We start from the raw sequence: 24,084 nt of genomic DNA, 5'->3' as shown, positions 1-24,084 counted from the left end.
GAATAATACGAAGGAAAAAAAAAAAAAGAGCTCTCGGATATCCAGCTGAGAGGCGAGTTCAGCCTGCTGCAGCGTAGCGGGGAGGAGGTTTGCAGAGCCCCGACACGCACACACCCCCCCCATCACTTTTCGGAGGTGGCAATGCCATAGCGCCCGGTGAGCAGGGGACGTGGTAAGTCACCGGCCGGCACTGCCAGCAGCTCGCTCGCAATCAACAGCCCGGCGTTTTAAGTCCCGGTGCGGTTTGGGGGTTTGGTTTTTTTCTCCCTCCAGAGCACCGGTGTTTGCCAGTAAAGCCTCTCGCTCCACGCAGCCGAACAAAACGAGGTTTCTGGGCGCTTCCCCTGGGTATTTCCGTAAGGATTTGCCTCCCGTTGCGTGCCCGTTAGCTCGGCTGAAGCGGCGAGAGCAGGGGGGGCCCCCGCCGCCCCCGGAGCACGCGGCCGAGCGTGCGGCAGGTCGCGGCGGGCACACGCCGTCGCCGGCAAGCGCCGCGCGGGCTGGCAAACTTCTCCCGCTTTGCCCGGCCAGGCCAGCCAAGAGTTTTCTAGAAATATCTGTAAATGAATAGCTGCCATCAATCATTGTCATTCCTTTATTTCATGTCTCCTGATGAGGTTGACTAGTGTCATTGTTTGTTACTGTCCAAACCACATCTTCATTCTTGTAATGTCAAGCAGATATGACAAGCACACATTTTCCAGATGAGTAAGATACAAAGTCACCTTTTAATTTACAGTTCTTTGGTTTTTTTTGTTTGTTGGGTTTTTTTGGTTTTTTAATAAGCAAACGTGTCATAAAATTTACTGGATGTTCAGTTGCCTTTGGTACTAAAACAAAGTCGCTCATTAATGAAAAGAAATAAATCCGGAGTAAGAAATTCTTACGATAAAATGGCTACCTAAAGCCTTTTATAACAAGAATTCTTTTATGGAGCTTGTCCCCCGCTATTAACTTCACCACTCTCGGAGCAAAATCTGCCAAAATTATTGCTGGAGCAAAAGAAATGCAGAGGGCAGGGAAATACATTTTAAAAAAAGAACGAGAGATTTGACTGGTTTGCCTCTTCCTTTTTAAATAACAGTTAGATAAAGAGAAATACAGCCCTCAGAGGACCAAACGGTGGGACAGTCCTTTGGTTTGCATTATTGTTGTTCTCGTTGAAATCTTTGTGTTCCCGACACTGGCAGATTTTTAAGACTCTGATTTCAAACACTTGTAGGGAGTGTGTGTGTGACAGGGGGCTAGTTAATGGAGTCAGTATAAAATGCAAACCGGATAAAAATGAACAAAATAAACCCGGCAGTGTTAAAAAAAGACCATAATGTAGGTGACCAAGTGTAATATAAAAGGCCAGAGTCTGCAGTTTTCCAGCAGAAAGGTTCGTGGAGTGCGTGCTGCCCATTTACCTCCGCTGACAGCCTCCCTTCCGAGACCACCATCGAACACCTTTCAGCTGCAGTTGTGTGCAGCTTGTCTAAATATGTAAGATAACTTTTGTGGGCCTGCAGCAGCATTTTGGCTGGGGCCCCGAACAAAGAAGCACCAGCGAGCTTGGCACGGCACCTTGGGAAGGGATTGTAAATTACTGGAGCATCATATAACTTTCTTTCTTTGGTTTCTCCTTTCTTTTTGGCTAGAATAACAGAGCAGGGTCAAAAAAGCAACCGTATTTGACTGAAACAATTAATTTAAAGTATTTACAAATTAGCTGTACAGTTTGGGTGTGAATATTAGCCATTCTCATTTTGTACTTTGTTTAAAATCTCATTCAAACTGTACAAGCCATTTTGAAAGGGGATAGATTGCACATAAAACTTATTTCATATGCAGATGTTGGCATTATTTTAAATCGCAGGTCAGCCGGCTGGAGCGGAGTAATAATATATTTAGATCGATCCTTTTCTTTTTGTATTGCCTAGGAAGTTTAATGCTTCCAGTATAATTTCGTTCCTAAATTTAATTTTTAAAAGCAAATCCATTGGAAAAAATCAGAATGCAAAAAATAAATTGCAAGTTGCATGGAGTGTTTATTTTCTAATTAAGGGAAGGTGAGTTCAGCGTAGGATTGTCCTTTTTAACCTGCTCCTAGTTATTCTTAACAATTTTAAGCATCTGGCCCGGAGCAGATATTTCATTTAAGAGAAATACATGGTTGTATTACCATTCTCCAGAGACGTCTCCGGTTCACACCACGCCAGCTTTATCCCCTGGGTGGACGACGTGCACCCACCCAGCCCCGCAGCTCTGCCGACGCAGAATGGTTTGCTCATGCCAGAACTGCGGTGCTGGGCTGCTGCAGGGAGAGCTGTGGCTGGTCATCTTCCTTCCCATGCCAGAAAACCCATTTTAAAGCACCGACCGAGCGGCTTATACTTTTCTGGTCACTTGAGCTCGTGCAGTGCCATGTCTGATACCTCTCTCTTCGGGTGGTTGTTCTGAGGTGGGGAGATTTGGGGCAAGTGGACTTTGGAGCAGGCACCCAACGGGATGCTCAGTAAGGTGTGGCTTCAGAGTGATTAATGAAAGTAAAATTGCCCCTGATTATGGACAGTCGTGAAGGCTGTTCAATCACAGCGTCTGTTCTCACGCTTGGCGGGGAACTGTCTGTGCGCCTGCCTTGGGCAGGGAGATCTTAAAAAGCCCGGGACAGACCCTCAGCTCCGTGGAAGCCAGCAGAGCTTCGGTCAGTTCACACCAACCAAAGGTCCGTTCTGTGCTCACCTTCCTCAGAGAACGTCAAAGTGGGGAAAAGCTTTTTAGTCTGGAGTAAAAAATACTCCTTTCAAACACGCTTTCTAGCACATATGCTCAAAAAAGTTCACCAGCTAAAGGGCTAGAGGACTCTTCAAATTTCCAGCTGATTTACTCAGCTCTCAGAGCCTCGTTGGCTGAGCAGGAGGATTGACAGTGTATCAGGGCTCCTAATTGAAAAGTAATAAAATCTCTGAGCAAAGCTGGCAAATGAAGGCCTCCAGCCAATTTGTCAGCTTGCAGTCAACTCCGAGGAGCCGGGCAGAGCAGCAAGCCATTAAAAATAGTCTGAAAATATCTGTTAAAACATTTTGCGGGCACTAGGGATGGAATTGCAAACAGCACAGGCAAACTCTTTGGGAGTGAATGCAATCAAATCGATCTTGGCCCAAAGGGACAGAGACGACGGGGCAGAAAGCTGTCAAAACAGACGGGAGCCCGCCCGTGCCGCGAGCCCCGGGGCTGGGTGGGCTTCGCATCCCACGCCCGAGGATGCCGGAGAGGTGCCGTGGAGGTGATGCGCTCCTCGGGGAGGTTCTCCCCCGTCCCCCCGAGCCAGCCCTCGTGCTGCCACGTCGCTCGGCGCCGGCGGCGGCTTCTTCTGTCCCCGAGCCGCCGGCGGAGGCAGAAGGGGGATTTGGGACCGGGGGAGGGAGGCGGGGGGGGGGAGGCGGCGGGACCCGGCGCGAAACAGGGGAGCGGACCCTCAAAAATTAACCAGCTGTAGGAAGAAAAATCAGTGGTTATTCAGCGGGGTTTTGGTGAGGAAAATTGCCAGCCACTGCTGAATTAAGTATTGCTAGCAGCTAATTGAAATGTTACATGTTTTAATTTGTCTGATTTCTTTCCAGTGGGTGATGTTATTTATGTAGTTTGTATATAGCTAACGACAGACTATACAGAAAATGTAAAGATTGCTTCCAGCGATCAGTAATATCTGAGAGCACAGGCAGGAACGAGGTATTTAGGAAGACATCCATCCTTCACAGCTTAATATTAAATAGTAAAACATGTATAAAAGAACACTGTCTCATTATCATTTAAAGCTCTTTTTATTTATTTATTTATTTATTTATTTTATTAAGGATTTTTGTTTTTTCCGGTGAAGAGGGATTTTGTTTTAAAACAAATACAGTTACCATATACTACTATTGCGGAAACCTGCATTTTTGTGTCCTTTCAGCCACATTGTTCCAAGGCCACCCAGTTCCCCTAGGAGGCTATAAACAGGGGAAGGATTTAAATCCTATTTTCTTTGTCAAGGATTTGGCAAGAACCCATATAGTAGGAAGCTGAGCACGGACAAAACCGAGTGAAAGGTGTCCTTTAATTCCCCGGCCGCTGGTAGAACAAAGCCTGCTCCCAGCGGGGTCCCGGCTGGCCGCACCCAGGCCGGCTTGGCGGCTTCATTTCAACTGCTGAATTCGGTGTATTTTTAGTTAACCATGTTGAGATTAATTAATTAGCCCTAGGAGTTAGTGCCTGTAAACGTCACCCAAAGCAGAGAAGTGTGAATACGTTGAGGCTGTTAATTCACCCAAAAATGGCAGCTCGTAATCCAGGCAGAGGAAATTCAGTCCCTCTGTCGGGATGACTGGCAGCTCCGTTGCACCATCGGGTTACTGCCTCAGTGACAACAAACTACGTATCTATTTAACTTCTTAGCGATGCTTAAAAGAGCATCTTTTTATTTCGGTGAGGTAGCATTTAAAGTTGCCATTAGGAAAAAAATTGCCGTGGGGAGACAAACATTGGCATTTGGATAAAGAACAACATAACTGGTCTGATACCTAGAAAACCTAGTAAATGTAGAGAAAAATGCTACAGCTGTAACTTCATTAGAATGGCAGAATCTATTATAACCAACCGCAACTATCTAAATAGGAGCTAATTTACTTACGTGAGCCAAAATTCTGTTAACTGATAGCGTATTGTAAGATACAGAGTAAGTTCTTGGGTTTGTGTTCTGGTTTTAAGTACAGAGTAAATGCACTATAATGAGCAGTTGAGAAGATGTTAATTCTAAAATCTTTTGCCTAAATGCAATAAGATAGTCCATAACTGATGCAAGTTGACAATGGGAGGTGAAAAGTGTACTGTATAGCCTGCAAAGAGAAAAGTTAATGGCAATGTAGGGAAGAGGAGATACTTAGCTTTCATGCTTCATACTGTATATTTTTTTCTGTTGTATTATTTGTCAACTAAAATGTCTTATATCTCTCTAAATGGTGTCTTTCTCTATATGTATAAATGAACAGATGCAGATAGAGCTCAAAAGCATGGCATGGATGAATTTATCTCTTCCAATCCCTGTAACTTTGACCACGCTTCACTCTTTGAGATGGTTCAGCGCCTCACTTTGGACCACAGACTTAATGATTCCTATTCTTGTCTGGCAAGTATATTCTTTGGTCTCTAGTGATATAAACATCAAGCAGCAAAGTCAAAGCTAGTGCGAGTGGGGGCTAATCCCCCTGTTGCTGGAAGATTGACTTCTGTTTACACCAGGTTTGAATTTGGCCCAGAGGTATTTTCTTTTGAGAGGCTACCTGCAGTGAACTGACTGCTGTTCTTCTCCAGTTGCACTGTCTTTATCATTTCTGTTTGCAATGCTTAAAATGTTTCTTCCTGCAAAGACAAACTCCAGTGTGGGGATGTGAAGTAGAGAGCAGTGTTTTGCAGCCTCCCACACTGCCTTCCAGAGTCTTCTGGATGAAAGAACAGGGGAAGCATAACGGTCTGGTACCACCTCCCAAGTCAATGGAGTCCCACCAGGAATAACTGTGGCCCAGCTTTGTGTCTTTATATGAGCAGGGACCCCAAGCAGGTGACAGATGGGACTAGGTGGATAACTGCAGTCATGCTGCAGTCTGTCCCTGCTCGTGTAGTCACATGCCCATCCTGATTATTTTCGTGAGCACAGGTTGCAGCTCTCAGCCCGCTGCTGTGTAACATGGGCTATAGGACAGTGGCACTGCGATGCTCCAGGACAGCTTGTAGCCTTTGGGGTGCAGTGCTTGGGGGCTCTTAGGTACTGTGAGGTTTTAAATGACAAATAACCTTTAGCCGTCCAACCTGAATAATTAATTTTTAGCAGTTTGAGTGAGGAGGGTGAAGAGGCTCTTAGTTTTTGAGAAAACAGCAGGATGAAGCCTTTCTAGAGGGGCCTGAAATGGAGGTCCTGTCCTGAACATGGCATGGGACAGATCCTGACCTGTAGCCCTCCCAGTGCTGCACAGCAACCTCCACTCTGGGGTGTCCTCATGGGCTTCTGCAGCAACAGGACCACCCCGTGCCGATAGCCTTCATCTTTTGCCAGCTGTGCAGTCGCTGGAACTGGAGCTCTTGAGTGGCTTGCTGTTAAAAGCAGCAACCCAGGAACACAACTGAGCAGTTGGCAGTGAGGCCGGCGGTCTCAAATCCTGTCCTCCGCATCCCCCTCCACGACGGTGCTCCTCTCACCTGCTCTGCTCCTTGCACGGCACGCAAGGGCTGATCTCCTCAGAAAGGCTAAGATCCAGTAAATGCCATTAGCAGTAGCGAGTTGTCACCTTCCTGATGAGAGGCAGAGCTAGGAGGAACGGTTGTGGACGTCCCCGGAGGTAAGGATGGGCTGGGGGAAGGCAGCAGCGTGCACTTTACTCGCAGATACCCAAGTGGTACAAGTAGGCTTGGTGGGAGCATTGTCAGACCTGCAGCAGGTTTCTCACCGGTTCCATCGAGGTCTTTGCTCTGGCAGGCAGTGAATTTGGCATGCAGCTTCTGCTCCCCACGCATGGCTGACCCTAGGAAGACCATCCCCATCCATGCATGTCTGACAGGTTGGCTTGCAGCTGGTTTGTCTCTGTGCAGTCTCGGGCCTGGTGAGAGAGCTGTGGCCGTTGAATTAAATTCATGGCAAGGTGCGAGGCTATCACTGAAAATGATTAACGATGTTTCTCTTCAAGAAACCCACCAGCCGCACTTCTGCTTGTTATTGAGATGTTTAGGCCCTTGCTAGAAGCTACTGGCCTGGTGGAGCTCCCCTCAGCACCAAGACTTGTGCCTCTTCGGAGCAGAGCATCACCAATTAACCGTCTTCTTTCAAATCACCCATTGCAGAGTGTTATAAAGAAGAGAATAATGGCCTGTGTTCACCTATGCTTGGATTTCACATGCTTCTTTACTTATTCTAATATGGTTTTGTCCCGATTATGGCGTAAAAAACCAGACTGACCTCAAAATTTGAGTTCAACTGCCAAGAGCTCCCATTGCTCTTGATATGTCTGTGGGACGTTGGCGATACCACTGCGCTGGCTTGCCTGGAGGAGCTGTGAGCCCGTGGTAAGCCTGCTCTGTCCACTCTGTGTGCCGCTGGGCAATTGTTATTCTTCCTACAGGACATTCCCATGCAAGGTCCCGCAGAGTTTTGCCTCGTCACACCTCTTCTTGTTTTCAAATGTGGACGTGGAGGTGCCAGGGAAGACTTACCCAGACACAGTGGCTTACCCTGACACGGAAGATAACTCAGCGTCGCCTCCTTTCCGCAGAACCAGGTTAAACAACGTTATTGAGAGCCCACTCGCTGGCTGAGCCAGGCATCCCTATGAAAACAAACAGGCTGGCTGACTAATCTCAGCTACGGCAGAAGTGATGTTTGCTGGCAGAGAGCACCGTGCTGGGGAAGGGGAAGAGCGTTGTCTGCAGAGCTTGCTGAGGGCTCCTGCCCATCATCCACAAACCGGTAGCACAGTCGCTTTTACAGCTCTTCCTGGACTTTTGGGAAGAGTATGCAGCTCTTCTAGCTTAGCGTGGACCCCACACACGCATGAGTCTTCATTCCTTCCTGCTTGGACACGTGTGTTGTTTCTGAGACTGCCCTTCAGCTCTTCCCAAGACTTCCCAACCCACTGCCAGCATCCAGCTCGCGCAGCCGGGTCCCTGCCGGAGCTGTATTGCCCGTGATGTGTCAGCATTCGTGGGATTCACATAACACAGCACGGCATGTGCCGAGGAAAGGTGGTCTTCCAGAGTGCCCAGCCTAGCTGAGATGATGTGAAGGAGTCAGATTAAAAGGCCCATGAAGCAGGCCACCAAAATGAAATTCTTTCGGTTTTCCTATGGTAAATGGGAAAATTCAGCTACTGAAAAGTGAAAATTATCCCTCAAAAATTCTGGCTTTCACAAAAGCTGCATTTACCATTAGAAAAATTGCCCGTGTTTCACCAACCCTGACCAAGCCTTGCTTTACCCGGCTCCAAAGCTCCTGTTGCGCTTTCTGCTGGTGCTCGGGACACGTGTCCCCTTCTCGGTGCAGTTCAGCTTGTTGAACACCGTCAGCCGAGCTCCCTGTGCTCTGCGGCCTTTCTCCATTGTCCCCTCCAGGTTTCCTCATGCCAGTGAAGACCATCAGGGAGACCACGCTGAGCTACACCTAGCTGCCCTGGGGAGAGAGATGCCTGGTGTGTGTCATCGCTATCAGCTGCATTTGCCAGACTGGCTGGTTGTCAGCTGGTTGCACCAGGCAAATCTTAACCGAGAGCCAGGATCTGCCTGAAGATGTGAGGGATTTGTCTGGATACTGCCTTCCATCAAACCTTAGATTTTTTTCTGGGGCTGTGGGGAGCAGCATTTACTGCTCCTTTGGAGCCCCGTTCAGCAGCAGGTTTTTTATCTCCTACCTCTGCCATGCAGAAGAAGACCACCTGGTCCTCCTGGGCTCTGGATCTCTCCACCCGTAGTCTGCTTGCCTGTGCTCTCACAGGGTACGAGGCTCATCACTGAACCTCTGAGCTTCTGCTCGCGCTTCCCCTCATTGAGCCGTGGCAGCGATCTTGAGTGTTTGCCCTCATCCTTTCTGTCCGCCTGAGGACCAGCACTTCTCAGACCCCGGCGCGGGGGAGCAATGTGGGGTGCTCTGGATCACTGCGTCCAGCCTCCTGCTTTCTTTGCCCCAAACTCTGGGCTCGATACTCGGCTCCAGTGAAATTAGTGCCAGCCTTCCCCTTGACGTCAGTAGGGCCAAGATTTCACTCCATAGGGAAGTCTGAGTCCTTCGTATGTATTAGGTGAATATAACAATTTCAACTGCATTTCCACCCCAGTAACCAAATGCACACATCCTTCTATCGCAGAGCAATCGTGGCATTTCTATATTTTTACCATGCCTGATCGCCAAAAACTTGTGTGAGGAGAGGCAAGGTGAAGAGACGGTCCAAGGATGTAACAAACAGGCAACGTAACGAAGTCCAGAATCAAGCATAATACCACCAACCAAAAAGCAAACAAAAATACCGTTAAAAGCGGTGAAGGCAAACATACCCCTCCCAAAAAATAGCCTTCCAGAGTGCCGTCCCATCTGCATTGTTCTGTATCTTCATTTTGAAATGTGCACTTCTAGTGATCCCAGCACTGTAGCTACTCCCTATATCTATCATTTTCCCCTCATTATTTTAATTCTTTTCTCAATCTGTTTTGGAGTTGGCCCAATAAGGATGAGCAAATCCTTCTCTATGTCTTTGAGCTCTTAATTGATATTTCTTCAACTCTTTTCAAAGCAGCTATTTTGGCATCTAGAAAAGATTTGGTGTCATCTGAGTGGTAGAAAATATATTTTAATCTTTCACAGCAGTGTTGTTTCTAAGATGTAGCATTTGGGGTAACAGATGGGGTGGCAAAGAAGTTGCCTATAGGGGCAGTGCTCTGCCTCAACTACTCTCCCGCCCGCTGCAGGAACTTTTCAATTAAACGATGAAAGATTTTGCAGCTTGATGCATTCCAGAGCTGCGTCTTAGCAATTGTTTAGCACCCAAATTTCCATGTAAATATTGACGGTTTTGCAGCATTTTGAAAAGCAATCTACAAGAATATTCTTGTTCTCACTAGCGCCTTCCCCGAAGGCAGAGGCGCGCTTCGCTTCGGCTGTCCCGGGACGTTCTCGCGGCGAAGGGCGTCCTCCTCGGGAGCCCAGACTTTGCACCACAAGCTGTGTGTCACCAGGCCCTCAGGACTGGCAGACAGAAATAGTCTGAGGTTTCTGGATGTGTAAAGAAACCCTGCTCGTGAGCAGAGCTTCCCTTTGCTTCAGTGCCGAGGAGGTGGGCGATGGCAGAGCGCGTTGCCAGCGGTACGCGATAAGGATGATGGGAAACGTCCCTTTCTGATACTGCGGAGCTGCCTTCCTCCGTCTGCAGGACGTTCCTACCTGCCAGATGCCAGAGAAGTCATTATTCAGTGTAATCCTCCATGCTCTCCCCCAGATCAGTCTTCTTGCTCCTGGCCGAATGTACAATCCCATCCCCGAAATGAGATTACTGTTTCACGCTATTTAAATAACCAAACCTTTGTCATCTCTTAAAGGTGTAAGTCTTTTTTTTTTTTTTGTCTTTTTTTTTTTGTCTTTTTTTGCTAGGCACTGACATGAACTGGCCTAACTTTTCAGCATTTTAAATGACATTTCCCTGTAATGGTAGCATAATATGTTTTTGTTAACAGTTGCACTGAGTATATGCTGTGTTTGGGTGATGATATACAGACTGTATTGTTTAAGAGTGACCTCTCTCCTTTTTCCTTAACATAGCCTTAGGTTTGTATTTCTTTTATTAGAACAGTTGACCACTACACCTCCAAATCTGATAGCCTTTGTATTTAATAACTTATATTTAAAATCAAGTCTCTTTATTTCTAAACAGGGCTGGTTTAGTCCTGGCCAGGTCTTTGTGCTAGATGAGTATTGTGCACGTAATGGAGTGAGAGGCTGTCACAGACATCTCTGCTACCTCAGAGATTTGCTAGAGCGCGCAGAAAACGGAGCTATGATTGACCCCACCTTACTTCACTACAGCTTTGCCTTTTGTGCATCACATGTTCATGGCAACAGGTAAGGAATTCTTCTTGGCTAGCGGTTCCCTGCCAGCAAGGGATGACTTTGTCAAATATAGGTTTCCTTGGATAATGCACAACAGTCCCCAATTTGTTTTCACAGTGGATGTTTGGCAGCAGCGCTTCTAGTGGCATAGTCTGTTTGTTTGTTTGTTTCCTTGCTTGTTTAATGTAAGCAATAAAAATGCACGTAGAGGATCCAGAAATAAGGGGTTTTAACTTTCTTACCCAGGCACCTGCTAGATGCAGTTCTGGACAAGATAGGGTTGAAGTACATGTGACTGTCAGGGGTTGAATAAATAGAAGCAAACAATACGCTGTGCTGATTTAATTGCTTTGCGAGAGGATCTGACAAGTTGCAGCAGTGAAATTTTCAGCAGTATCAAACCTCAGTGTTCAGAAGGGCTTTAAGCCCTCGGGCACCCATGTCTCATTTAAAGTCCACGTGACGTCAGTTCGGAAACCGCTTAGGCATAACTGAAAATTTTATCTTGCTGCTGTTGCAAAGCAATTTCAATTTCAGAAGTAGCCCGTTCCTTTCTCTCAAACGTGGCAAACCTTTGATGGGAGGAACTGGAGCTGTGCTTTTTGCTTTTCTCTTTATTTTGTTGACAGCTGTAGCATATATTGCAGCTTCTTTTTCTGCTTTTTTTCTGTTAAGTTGTATTATATACTTGGAGATATCCCTCTCTATCCTGCATATGCTGCTGAAGAAAGGAATGTTATAAAATAATTACATGTTTTCATAAACCCTCTGGTAAATACCATCCTGAATTATGACACACATTGCCCAGGTTTCACGTTGCAAGGCTGCCGCTTGCTTTTGCAGTTACTTTCATACATCTTGTCATGGAAACCGAGTTTTTGCTTCCTTAGTTTCTTTTTTAGTTCTGACTTTCTTTTGCTTGTTCGTTCCTTCTTTGCCAATTGTTACTTGATTTCAGTTGTTTCCTTTCAGTTTAGTTTCCTTTTGTTTTATTTTGAGTTTTTTCATGCTTTCTTCTTGTTTCTTTCACTTTTGCTGCTGGCCTTGCCCCCCGCGTTTCAATCACTCCCCAAAGCCAACACATGGCAGAATTACTTGGTGGGTCCCAGCCAAGCGCAGAAGGCGAGGGGGGCAAAGTGTCTCATGCCTCTGCCGCTGAAGCGGAGACAAAAAAGGATTCCAAAAAGGAGTCCAAAAAAAGGAAAGATTCCAAATCCCAGCCGAATCCAGAGCCGAAAAGGTAAGTGAAAGCGCGCAGTGCACAGAAGTGTGTTGTAGAGGGCATGGGGCTCCTCGGTCACTGAGCACACTGGGCAGTTTGCTTCCCTGCGGCACTGGGAGACCCGCTGCGGCACCAGCATTCGGGTCTGACACTCTCCTGGGAGTTGGATGGCATTTGGGCACCCACGTCCCGTAGCGGGTCAGGTCCTTGAGGTTTTTTAGGCGTGCGTTTAGGAGATGGCTCACACGGCGTGTAGGGGATGGGACCGGGCGGGTGAAACTGGCTGCCCCCATCACCCCTTTTCCATAGGCAGGAGCCTCTTGTGGGGACGGGACCTGGTTCAAAGGCCATTTGGCCCAAAACAGAGAGGAGGTTGGATGCCAGTCGCAGCTACCCCGTGTACCTCTGCACAGGGCCCAGCAGAGCCAGAGCTGGAGCCTCCTCTTCATCAGGAGGTATCTGACGGTACTGGCCAAGGTGACGCCCCGCCATTCCCTCCCCGTGAGGCTGGAGAGTTGTGGGCTTAGGAAAATGTCCTGTTTAAAACCCGTGTGGTGTGTAGACCCCAGTCCTGTGCCTGTAGAGCCGCCCAGGGCTGCTTGCGGCTGCTGCGCCGTGCTGGGACGCTGCTGGGCACTGCCAAACGGGCAACTCGGCCACGGACAGGCTATTCAAATAATTCATTTAAAATATTCCGAGAAAGGAATTAGATGTTTTGCTATGACTTAGCTGTCTTTAGCTGATGGTTGACTTCACATCGGAAGGCTGAAGGTTCACATTCCTTCTTGGTGGCTGCCGTCTCTCTGTTACCTGGGGATTACGGGAGGCTCTGTGCTAGAGCTGCAAGGCTGCGGCATTGCACTTTCTCACCGAGGGCACGCTCGGCGTAACGCCTGGGAGCCTGGTGCGGAGACTGCGGGGTGCGGTTTCTGGCCTCTGCTGTCGGGAGGTCACAAAAAGGGACCGCAGGGGGTCTGAGAGAAAACACGACTCCGTATCGTTCGTGTCTATATCAGAAATCTGAATATCTGGGTGGAAGAGTCACGATTTCTTTTCAGAAAGCTGTTTAGGCCACATGCATCATGCATTTGCGAGCTGGCTGGCAGAGAGCGACAGAAAGCCAATATTTACCCATGAAGTCCTTACTGGCAGTTGCGACGTGTGTAAAGCCGGGTTCGCTTTAGCTACGTCCCTTCCTCCCACCTGCTGCATCCATACGTTGCTCGTTGCCTTAGGGCTGGCCGTGCGCTCCCCAGGAAACCTATAGCTCGTGGCAGAGCTGGAAACTTTCCGTGTAAAATTTGCTAAGGCGGGAGCGTGCCTGCCCCGGGACCTGGCACGGTGTCCGATGAAGCATCTTGGAGCAGCCGTGTATTGCGTCGTTATTGGTATGCACGGTGCTCTGGGAAAGATTCGAGTTCCGAGACATTCTTCTGTTTAACAAAGGCTTCTTCTTCTGTCAAAACTGAGAAAGTGTTGATTTTCTTTACAAAAGGAAGTTCCTTCACTTTAAAAAAAACCCGAACGGGTGGTTCAGCTTTCCCCAGAATGAGGTTGGCTGTCAGTCAGAATATGCCACCCAGTAATGAAGGTCGAGCAGGGAGATAATTCCATGTGGCTATCAATCTCCTGTATTAGCAGCAGACAGTGATGGAGCTGAGGTGGGCTGTCTGTTTGTATCGTGTTTGCGTAAGGTCAGGCAGCGAGACAACAGTCGCTCGCAGTCAGCGGGGAAGTGCGGGCGGGCTGCGGTGCGGATGCTGAGGACAGCCCGAAGGTCAAGGCTGACAGGATGACAGGCGTCAGCGCGGGGACGAAGCCTCCTCGCCCGTCCGGCCCCCGCCTCGGCGGCACGGCTGCCGCGCCGCAGCCGGAACGGGAGCAGGACGGCCGCTGGTGGAAATGCACCTCCAGCTTGGAGCCGACCCTGCGGCCCCAGCAGGTGAAATGGTCAAAGCGGGATCTGGGGGACGTTTTGGAGCCCTGTTGCGTTATGTGTCGGGGTTTGGTGTCCCCCCCCTCCTTTGGGCTCATGGAGCTTATTCAGAGCCCTGAAAGCCTGACATAATCTCTCCAAACCAAGGCTGTAAATCACTACTATTTGCATGACAGTCCCCTTAATTTTTCTGTTAATTTCATCCTTTTCCAAGTAAAAATGGAGTTAAATGTAAATTGCTTGTCCTAAGCTTAACCTTCTGCAGACACCTGAATATGTAGGGTGCGGGCTGTCAGGAAGGCAGGGACCAGCAAGAGGCAAAGACTGCTGAATATCCGCATGGTTTGCTCTTACCCAGGTACTTGCTCTTTACTAAGACTGAGGAACTCGAGGCTTTTTCACTGTTGTGGTCACTAGTGAGTTGATAAAAAGGTTTTGTCCACCAGGTATCACTCGATGCCTTTTGTAAAGTCCTGCCGTTATGAAAGACGATGTGATTTCTGATGCATGTACCTATGTGACAGGTAAGAAAAGCATAGTGTTACTCAGACATCCAACAACACACGCTGTGCATTTATTGATGTCTCTCTGCTTTTGGTACCACCACTATAGCACCGAGGGTGTTGCTTGCCTTTATTGATAGTCCTCCAAAAAACTAGCGAAGGCAAGAAGCAGGAATGGTTTTGAGAAGACATTGTGATTTGGGGTAAAATTATGAAAGGTTTTACATGATCGCCCAGGTCTTTCCCTGCCTTCTGTTTCCATGTTTGTCGCTGTCCTCACGTCGGAGGGCTATGACAGTACTGCCAGCGTCGTTTGACACGCGGAGAAGTGATGTGTTAGAGGAGCCTCGCTGCTTCCCTGCCTGCGCATGGGAGAGGCGTTGCGGAGCAGAAAGTTAAGCTCAGCTTTCCCAGGCCCAAAGTTAGCGCCTAAACCTTGAACAGTGGTTCCTGCCCCTTTCAGGAGTGACCTTGGTTCCGCTTGTGCCTTTTTATTTGGGCATATAACGACTTTATTGTTAAACTTTCAAGTTGGCACCAAAAAAGACTCTTTCTGTGCTTGTTAATCCCGAACTTTTAAAAGTAAGACTAAAACACTGATTGTGTCCATGCTCGGTATTAGCAGACCTTGAGCTTATCAAAATCAGGATGCCGGACTGAATCCCCTCCAGTCTAATAACGACTGAACACTGTCATTTTCTGCAAGTTGTTCAATGACTATTTACCCAAGGTCCAAGCAGCTACAAGTCTCTCTGTTAATTAATTTGGTATACTAGTGACTTGCCCTTTCCTCTGTAAGCTGCATTTTACAGCATCAAACTTGTTTTGAAGAAGTAGCTCTTTCATTAGCTAACATTACCATTAGCTTTCGTTAGTTTTTTACAACTGTAAGCCAGCAGAAATAATGTTACTGTCATAAACCTCGAGGAACTGAAAAGCCTGCGTAACATATTTGTAATTTTTTCCATTGTATTCTAATTACATATCTGGCTGTTTCACATAAAGGCAAGGTTTCCATAGAGCTAGTTAAAAAAACAAAACAGGATGGTTTTGGTCCCTTGAAAGAAGTAGTAAGCCTATGAACTCTTCATCCCAGTATCTTCATATGCTTCCCTAGTGCTCCGTGTTTGGTTTCCACGTCTCATTCAGACGCCTAGCCCCGGCTGCGGCAAGGCAGGTTAAAATCTGGCAGGGCGTAACGCCGTAACCTTTCGTTAGGTGCCGGCACCGTGTCCCGACCAACCCTATGATAAGTCCGCGGTGACAGGGCGTGCGTGACGGCCGTCTGTCGGATGGGATGCGGTGTCTGTGCTGAAGGGCGGTGGGTTGCCAGCCACCAGCAGATAACCAGCTCTGTGCGGCGGGCTGACGTGATTCATTACAATGGGTGTAGGATGGCAGTGCTCAGAAACAATCCGGTTCAGCCGCGGTACGTCAGGGGTGTGGATCGCACATGAGAAGCGACGAGCCGTGTCTTGGCTCGGCGCTGCGGCGCGGAGGAGAGCCCACGCCAAACGAAGGCAGGAGTTGGGAGGACGAAATGGCTCCCGCGCTCGGCAGCATCTCGGGCGGGCGGCTTGGGCAGCGCCCGGCAGAGCGGTCGGAGGGCCGGGCTGAGCAAAGGGCTTTCGACCGGCATTTCCCGCGCGGCGTGAATTCCCGGGAGAAGGGGGAGTTCGGCGAAAAGCGACGTTTGCCGAATGAGCTTTTTTTCGAGGGGTCTAAACAGGTGGGCTCTTTCAGGTCAGGTTTGCTGGGGGAGAGGTGGGAGGCGGCAGGCAGGCAGCTGCGATCCCGCCCGCGTCCCCAGAGCCGGTCCCCGTGCAACCGGTGGGACTTCGCGCCGGCGAGTCTTCCTGCGAGGGATCCTTTGAAAGCCTATCCTGACACATGCCGTCCAAGGCACTAATCATCGATGTTTACTGTATAGCTCATATGTGCTGCACCTGGCAACCAGCAAGGGAGCTGAAGGCAGCACGTGTTTTATATTTGAGTTGTTACTTCAAAAATCAAATTATTTGCATCAGTTTTTGACATTGTTTTTTTTTCCTTGGCTCTGTATGCCAGGGCTCACAGTGCGTGCAAAGATCTGTTTGCTACGTGTAAGCAATATTTTCCCCAGTAAAAAAAAGTGTAGACAAGTTAAACATAAAAGGTGTAAAAGATGGTATGTCTTTTCATTTATAAGCCGCCATGGTATTTCATACAGTCTTATGTCAAAGAGATTAACCCACTGGAGCTATAGCGTATATTTATAATTGCATACAAATGCATGCTATTGCTTCATATATTAGTCTTTGTTAAAAAATCATTTTGATATATTTGTTTTAGCAGCATAACTAGCCCTAGGGGCACTGGGTATAATTAGAAAAGGGCATGGGGGGAGGCGGGGCTTGTAGAATAAAGCAGTGGCCTTAGGATCACAGGTCCTAATTATAATTTATAATTAACCCCGGAATTTGCACAAACCATCTAAGCTAAACAAGGACTATAATTTTTGCTGTTTAAATTGCAACCCTTTTTTTTTTATTTCACCACCTGCTTTGTTGATGTTGTTGTTTTTGTGGCTTAAAACTTAAAAACAAGGGGGGGTTAGGAAAGCGGCATTTAAAACTTTTCCTATGAAATATTTACAGTGGGAATTTACTAGTTGAGAGCCAACATAGTGAATCTGCAGCAGAAGGAGTGATTTTAAACTTGTTTACTTATAATTAAAAATCTCCTTATTTATTTTTCTTGCCTTTTTTGCCCTTCTGCTTCCCTCTGTGCCCACAACTTCTGCCATACACCTCAAGTGTCCGTGAGCAGGAGCTATAGAGAATCAGATGAAATTGTGTCTCCACACAGATGGAAACGTTTATGTTGTTTGTTAACCCAAATTCATAGTCCCAAACCCATTCTGTCCTTTGTGCATCTGTATATACCATGTACATACAGAACTTTTTTTCACCCTTTTGCTCTCCTCTCGTTCCCCATCACTGCTTCAGTCTAATAATGATTGTGTGTGAGAACATCCATTTCCTTCAGCTGCGTTTTAGCTAGCCTTGCTGCAGAAATGCTGCTCGCTGGAGGAGTCGGTGCTTCTGTCCGTGAGATCAAATAGCAAATAGCAAAGTTGAGCTGGAGACCTTTGCCGAAAACAAAATTGCCGATAAGCATCAGAATGAGCTGGTGTGACTTGAGCTTCTCCTGGGGATTTTTTTCAGCCCCATCAGCCACGTACTGGAATTGTCTAGAGCACAGAAGTGAATCTTAAATTATAGAGATGCCAAGTTATATACCCTTTGTGTTCTTGCAAAAGGGAAAATAAATATGTTCCCCAAAAAGATTACATTTTCAAAGTATATTTGACTTGAATTTTTAATTAGGTTTCAAAATTATGGAGCTAATAAATTAAGTGCAAGGCTTTGGGTAGTGTTTTTCTAGTTCTATGTATATCCTGCATTTGTCACTAATTAATGAGTTCCTAACGCTTCAGCTTCTGGGAAGATGAGCAACAAAGATTAACATAACTAGTAAATCTGAAGATGTGCAGCTGGGTTATAGTATTTGAAATTTGACAAAAACATTGGAAGTATTATTATTTGTGACATGGCTCAAGATGGGGGATTGTGAGGAAAGCAAAGATGACAGAACTGGTGCTAACCACTGTGACAACAACTTGAAAAGCAGCCGACATGACATCTTTCCTATCATGCTGCCGAAAATGTCAACTTTGTGAAGGACAGTGAGAAAATGGTTTGCCGAAAATTTGAAAGGTAGATTCAAGAGATGCTCATCATGTCAGATGCAATATAGTCCACAGCTGGGTGAGAAAGGGAGTCCTTGCCGTGGTGATGGCTCTCGGTTGGCAGGCCCTTCCAGACATCCGCGCTGCTCCAAAAATGGCTACAGCTGACCTGTGGATTGTCTCAAGTTTGCAGTAGCATGATACGCGAGAGCGGCGCGCGTTTACACCGCGCGGCGGGCCCTGCACGGAGGGAGCGGTGGCCGGAGCCGCCGGCTCCGATGTCCTCCTGGCTCACAAAGCCCCCGAGAAAGGCGAAGACCAGGGGGTTAAGCCTACGTGGTCTGTGTGGGCCTTGGTGGTTGGGTCGGCATCCCTTGGGGCGTTGTGGCTTGGGCGAGAGCCGCGTTGGCCAGAGGTTGCCCCTCCAGAGCCCACCCTTCGTCGTCGTGTGGGTCGGTGTTTTCAGAGCGATGCTTCCAGAGCCACCGCTGCCCAGCCGGGACGCGACCGATGCTGTCACATCAGCCCGTTTCGGGTGTCCACCATCAGTCGTTACGTGGCGAGCGCGGAATAACCGGTTCTGGCAAAACCGAAGCTCTTTGAATACGGTGAGAAACTGCGATTCATGCGAAAGGGCTGCGACCCAACCGGAGCTGTCAGATCGTGCCATTAAGTCTCTCCGGTTGAGGTTATTGACCCAGCAAAGGGTAACATAACTACATAACTTTCAGAGCATTTCCAGTCCATCAGCAAATCACTGCCAGGGCAGGCGGCTTTTCCTACCTCGTTTGTCAGCGCTGATACAATTAACCTAGTGACACTCTGTGAGCTGTTACGGGTACAGGGGGAGAACTGAATGCCAAAAGGCAAATGAGGGCTTCAACCTTGCCCCTTAATGTACGGCATTTATTGCAGTCTGCCTTGAATTATGTGCTCTTCTGCTTGGGAGCAAACCAGGCGCTGTGAGGTGCACAGCATCACAAAAGGCATGAACATCTCTGTCTGAATATTAAATATTTTCTGGAACTTTGGAATAAAAATATATTAAGCGTGTTCAGACATTAATTTTTGCTCGATAGCTAATTTGGTTTTTTTGTGGCTTGCTCATTTCTTCAAAATAACTAGTCCTAATTAGGTACTAATGAGACCAGATCCATACTTCCAAAATTGTTTATGAAATGTGTTCCCCAGCTGAGACATTTTATCCAAGTTTCAGCCTAAATCTTTTTTCCTTTTTTTTTCCCTTAATACACAACTGAATTTGGCAAATAATCAAGTAAAGATTTCTGATTAAATGCTGCTTAAATTTAAACACATCCCCTGGTATTCAAGTCTTTTTCTGTGTCCATGTTACAGGTTTTATTTAATGTATATTTAGCTTTAAAATTTTGCGGTAAATATCATGTACCGTTTGCAAGTTCCTCTTCCGAAATATTTTAATGGTTCATTCACCTGTGTTGGAATATCAGAGTTCATATTTATGATATTAAGAGCTTGCTAAATGCAGGGTCAAGGAGAATTGACTGTACGGATTTTATAGCTTTTAAATTTTTATAGCTTTTTTTTTTTTTTTAAGTTTAGGGCCTTTGATTCTTTAAGAGGAAAATAAAGCCAACCAATTAACCCCTGACAGGAGGTTCATTAGAAGCTTTGTAATCCCTTGCCAAGTCTTTTGTATAGCCAAACCAGTCTAGTACTGCGGATTTATGCAGCTTAAGCTGAACACTGGAGGAGGCCTTTAAGTAAGAACATTTGTTCAATTTTAAGACGTCTTACATTACCTAAAGAGCGCCTGTGCCAGCAGAGTTGCCCAGGAGTACGCAAATCCGTAGACTTTGCTCGCCGGCAATGGGAAGCCGTGCCGTTGGTTGTCTGCCTGGCCGATTCCCTTGGTGGATGGATTAGACCGGCTCTCTCCTCTCGCCCGGGATGCTGCTGCGCGGCGTGTTTTGCCGTGTGGGTGTGGGGGAGAAGGAGGGGATTGCCGCTTTTGGCTCTCGGATGGGTTGGCATCGGCAGAGGTACGGGGTGGAAGAGCACGGGGACCACTGCATCATCCAGCCCCGGGAGAGCCTCGGCAGGGTTCGCCTGCACACTGTGCTCTGTGAAAGATGAGAAATACCCCAAGGCAGCAGGACCTGGGTGTCTCGCAATGCACTCCTGTGCACTCCTGAAGTACAAGAGGGTAGTACGTGGTCCGAGAAGATCTTTGATAAATTGTATCGATGTGTTAATTTTTATAAATCAAAATTAAATGACCGAAAAGGCATTGCATTTTCAAATACAAAATGCGTGTCGCTCTCTAGGCGGCATTTTGGCAAAAAATACATTGAAGATGGTTCACTTCAAGAAATCACTATAATGGGGTGATTCAGCGGTTATGAAGGAGTGCAGAATTTTATATTCTGTTTGTATATATGCCTGTTGACGATACTCTCTTATACTGTGAACTGTATTAAATTAGCAGCTGAATTTTCCTGCAGAAATTGAGTCCCTATTTTGCCAGCAGTGGGCCCAATCCTGCAGTGAGAGCTGGCATTGTGCTCCCTGTCACATACCTATATTTAAAAGGGGATTCTTTTTTTCCCAGCTTCTCTATCACGGGAAAAATAAAAGCGGGGTGGGGGGGTGGGGGTGTCCACATCTAGATTATCACTCTGAGAGAGAATATTTCTTGCTTTCTGTATATTTGGTACCTCGGCAGCGGTGCTGCCGTGACCACCCGTGTCTCGGCGTGACACATCCTCTGTCCTGGGTCTCACAGTTGGTGACGTCCCTTTCCGAAAGGGCAGCGTGCTGTGTGCTGTGGGGATGAGTTACCGGGGTGGCGAGGTGGAGTCTGAGTCATCCGTGGCATTTCTCCTCCAGGCCTGACGGGATAGGAACGGTGACCGTAGACGAGAAAGAGCGTTTCGAAGAGATCAAGGAGCGGCTTCGTTTGCTTCTGGAGAATCAGATCACACATTTTAGGTAAAGGCAGAGAGCCCAGGCTGAATGCGAGAGGACTGATTTCCTCCCGGCTCCCTCCTATAAGCAGCAAAGCCAAAAGGCAGGTTTTGAACGCATACGGGAATTTTGCAGAAGTGGCACAGACCTACACAGGGCAGCGAAGCTTGCACTGTAGCATGTTTGTAGCTGGAGACTGATTTTAAATATATATAACCTTTAAAGGATATTTCAAACCATCTCGCTCCCACAGGCATGGTAACGCTGCGGATTTTTTCTCAAATATAACAACAACAAAAATCCCTTATCCTCTTATTACACTTTTCCCCTCTGCTCAGTTATTACCCATCTATTTTCCCTTCTCCTTAGTATACAGCCAAGCAGGGCTTTCTGCAGGAATGTTGCAGTTACGGAAAGGATGGATCCTGCCCCCCCAGAAAGGGACGAATTGCCCCCAGCACACCAGCCGGCTCCGGGGCGGGTGGTGCACGTTTGCAGGCAGAGGGGTGATGTGCATTTGCACACAGAGTCCCTGCGGGAGCCCCTTGGAGCTGCCACTCGCCAGGGCCGGTGGCTGGTTCAGCCGGTTACCTACAGCCTGGTGCATCAATGGGTCTCCTGCTCGAAGTAAATGTCCTTTCCAGAGGGGCTTTTTTTTTTCATCTTTACAAGGAGATGATCTTTAACTCCTATGAGATCTAAAAACTCTCCAGGTGACACCCAGATTTAATAAGCTGCTAAAATTATCAGCTTATTACTACCCCGTATTCTGTTTTGCTGCCTTAGTGTCCACGCCATCAAACCCTTTCAGAAAATTACCTTGTAGAAAGACTGCTCATTCCAGGCAGAGGGACTAGGTCATTGCTTGGGCGTATTTAGGAAAGCATCTTTATAGTGCTGGAAAGGCTTGTTTGCATGCACCTGCTTTGTTGTTAACATGATGTGGTTTTTCCAGGTACTGCTTTCCATTTGGCCGTCCGGAAGGTGCACTAAAAGCTACTCTATCGCTGCTGGAAAGGGTAAGCATAAGAATAACAGAGAGTAGTTAAAATTACCTGTATTCATGTATCTTTCCATCCAGAAGAGCTAGAGGAACTGTTGTTTTTGCACAGGACGTGTAATTAATCATAGTTAATATTGAAATGTGGGGTGTTAGGTAGGGCTGTTATCTCTCCTGCTTCAGTTCGGAGGCCAGTGCGTAGCCTGGCCACTAAAGGCAGCACAGCCTGCGTCTGTGTTGATAGTGGAGGATGTCGCTGGCAAGCATCTACACCGCAGACCCTTGTAAGCGATGCCTGGCTGCTGTCCGGTGAAATTCCCATCTCAAGGCAGGCTCATTCCCCTCGGGCATAGGAAACGTGCTCACCATCATCCTCCCCATCTCTTATTTCAGCCTTCCTGCTGCTCCGACATCCTTCTCACCTCTGCTAACACGCAGTATGGCCAAGCCCAGACCTAAACCCAAGTCAATCAGCAGAGCCCGGGAAGGGCATAACGTTGCCTGGCACTGGGGAAGTTGTGGTAGATCTTAATGTCATGCCCTAAAAAAACAGAAGCAGGGATTTCAGGGCATGCCATAGGGTACGGATAGATACAGAAGGGGAATGATACGGCAGGGGTAGGTCCCATGTCTCAAGCTGGCCAAGGTGACCTTGTAGTGGATCCTGCCTATTGTACGCATACCCCAAGAGCCACGCAGCGCTAGTGTAGGAATGGATGTATGTGCTGGGCTTGGAGAAAAGCAGTCCTGTGTGCCCGATGCCACAACAAATCAGATTTTCTTGTGTCAAGGTTCTGATGAAAGACATAGTTACTCCGGTCCCTCAAGAGGAGGTAAAAACAGTCATCCGTAAATGCTTGGAGCAAGCAGCTCTAGTCAATTATACTCGACTATCAGAGTATGCCAAAATTGAAGGTAAGGCTCTTTCTTTGTGAAATTACAATTTTGTTATGTTTCTAGGTGGCAACTGTGGCTGGGAGCTATTTAAAAGAAGCTCGTTTGCTATTTATTCGCTTGTCAATAAAACTGATGTGATTCTGAATCATTTTTGTGGTGTTGGCTTCGGAAGCAGTTAAGAATGGAAGCTATGCAAAACGTTTCTTTTTCTGGAAAAGAGAGAGGAAACAGTTAAAAGGAACTGTAGCTTTTTTTTTTTTTTTTTTTTTGATCGTTAGTGCATTTGGCCAGTGGTGTAGTATTCAGACTCATGTCGTGGTTTTAAAAAACAAATTGAGAAATACTTGGGATGTCATCTTTGTAGCTGAAGGTATAGTGCAGCTAATTGCTTGTGACAGTGGAGTTCAGGAAACAAATGAAAAATAAGAAGCTGAAAAACTGTTTAATCTATGCTTAATCGTTTGTAGCCCATTTAAAATGTCTTTTTTCTGGGAGTATTTCATTGTCTTTGCAGTTTGCATAGCAGTCATTGATCAGTGATCCCATACTTGCATCAGATTTCTTTCTTGTCACTCTAAATCTGGCATAGCTGATATTATTGACCTTTTAAGTTATGGGAGAATAATAACCAGTGACCAGAGACACATGTAGCCATCAAAAAGACATTTTAAAGCTTGCTGGAGGATACGTGTTAGCTGAAGCTCTACGATCCAGTCGTTCTTTACGTGTTAATCAGTTTACGTTGGTACCTTGTTGGCTGCTATTCCCAACTTGAAACTATTACCCAACTTTATCCGAGTTCCCAATTGCTTAAACCTCTATGTTCCAAATGAATGGTATGTTCTGCTCTAGACTTTGGGTTTCTGTCATGTGTGATGTGAAGCTTTCCCGCAGCTGAGATTATCGTTGTATGCCTCTAGGACAATATTGAGAGGAGAAAAAAAAACCACCAAAACTCCCTCTGATTTGTTCTTAGTTCTTGTTTACATGAAAAATTGGGTTATTATATGACAAATTGTCCAGGTTCTGTACATGACATGTCCTCTCTTTTTCCATTTTTTTTCTGTCTAACGATGCAAATTGTGTACCAGTGGTAATGAATTCATTGTTATGCATCCAGTGAGAAACACTTAAGAATTGGGCACTAAAAGGATGTTTATCAACTCTTGACTTGGTAATGAGTGACAAAAATAGAGAAGAAACGAAGGTTTCATAAGCACTGTATTATCAGGCAATTTATCAAAGTACTC

General features: G+C 46.9%; 1 protein-coding gene across 26 annotated transcripts in view; it reads left to right on the top strand.

Moving 5' to 3' along the window:
• CADPS (calcium dependent secretion activator) overlaps positions 1-24,084 on the top strand; it is a 222,736-nt gene that overhangs the window by 129,735 nt on the left and 68,917 nt on the right. For 15 of the 26 annotated variants that reach the window (XM_029996009.2, XM_029996006.2, XM_029996007.2 and 12 more), the window contains 5 exons: positions 5,013-5,149; positions 10,425-10,612; positions 20,860-20,961; positions 21,893-21,956; positions 22,729-22,852. In XM_029996009.2, coding sequence (XP_029851869.1) covers positions 5,013-5,149; positions 10,425-10,612; positions 20,860-20,961; positions 21,893-21,956; positions 22,729-22,852 — 615 coding nt within the window. Of the gene's footprint in view, positions 1-5,012; positions 5,150-10,424; positions 10,613-11,675; positions 11,841-20,859; positions 20,962-21,892; positions 21,957-22,728; positions 22,853-24,084 lie in introns of all 26 variants that reach the window. The other 11 variants (XM_029996004.2, XM_029995996.2, XM_029995986.2 and 8 more) reach the window with 1 other exon arrangement.

The sequence above is a fragment of the Aquila chrysaetos genome, chromosome 20 (genome assembly GCF_900496995.4).
Source record: "Aquila chrysaetos chrysaetos chromosome 20, bAquChr1.4, whole genome shotgun sequence".
Classification (NCBI taxonomy): domain Eukaryota; kingdom Metazoa; phylum Chordata; class Aves; order Accipitriformes; family Accipitridae; genus Aquila; species Aquila chrysaetos.
This window is presented reverse-complemented; position numbering and strand designations above follow the sequence as displayed.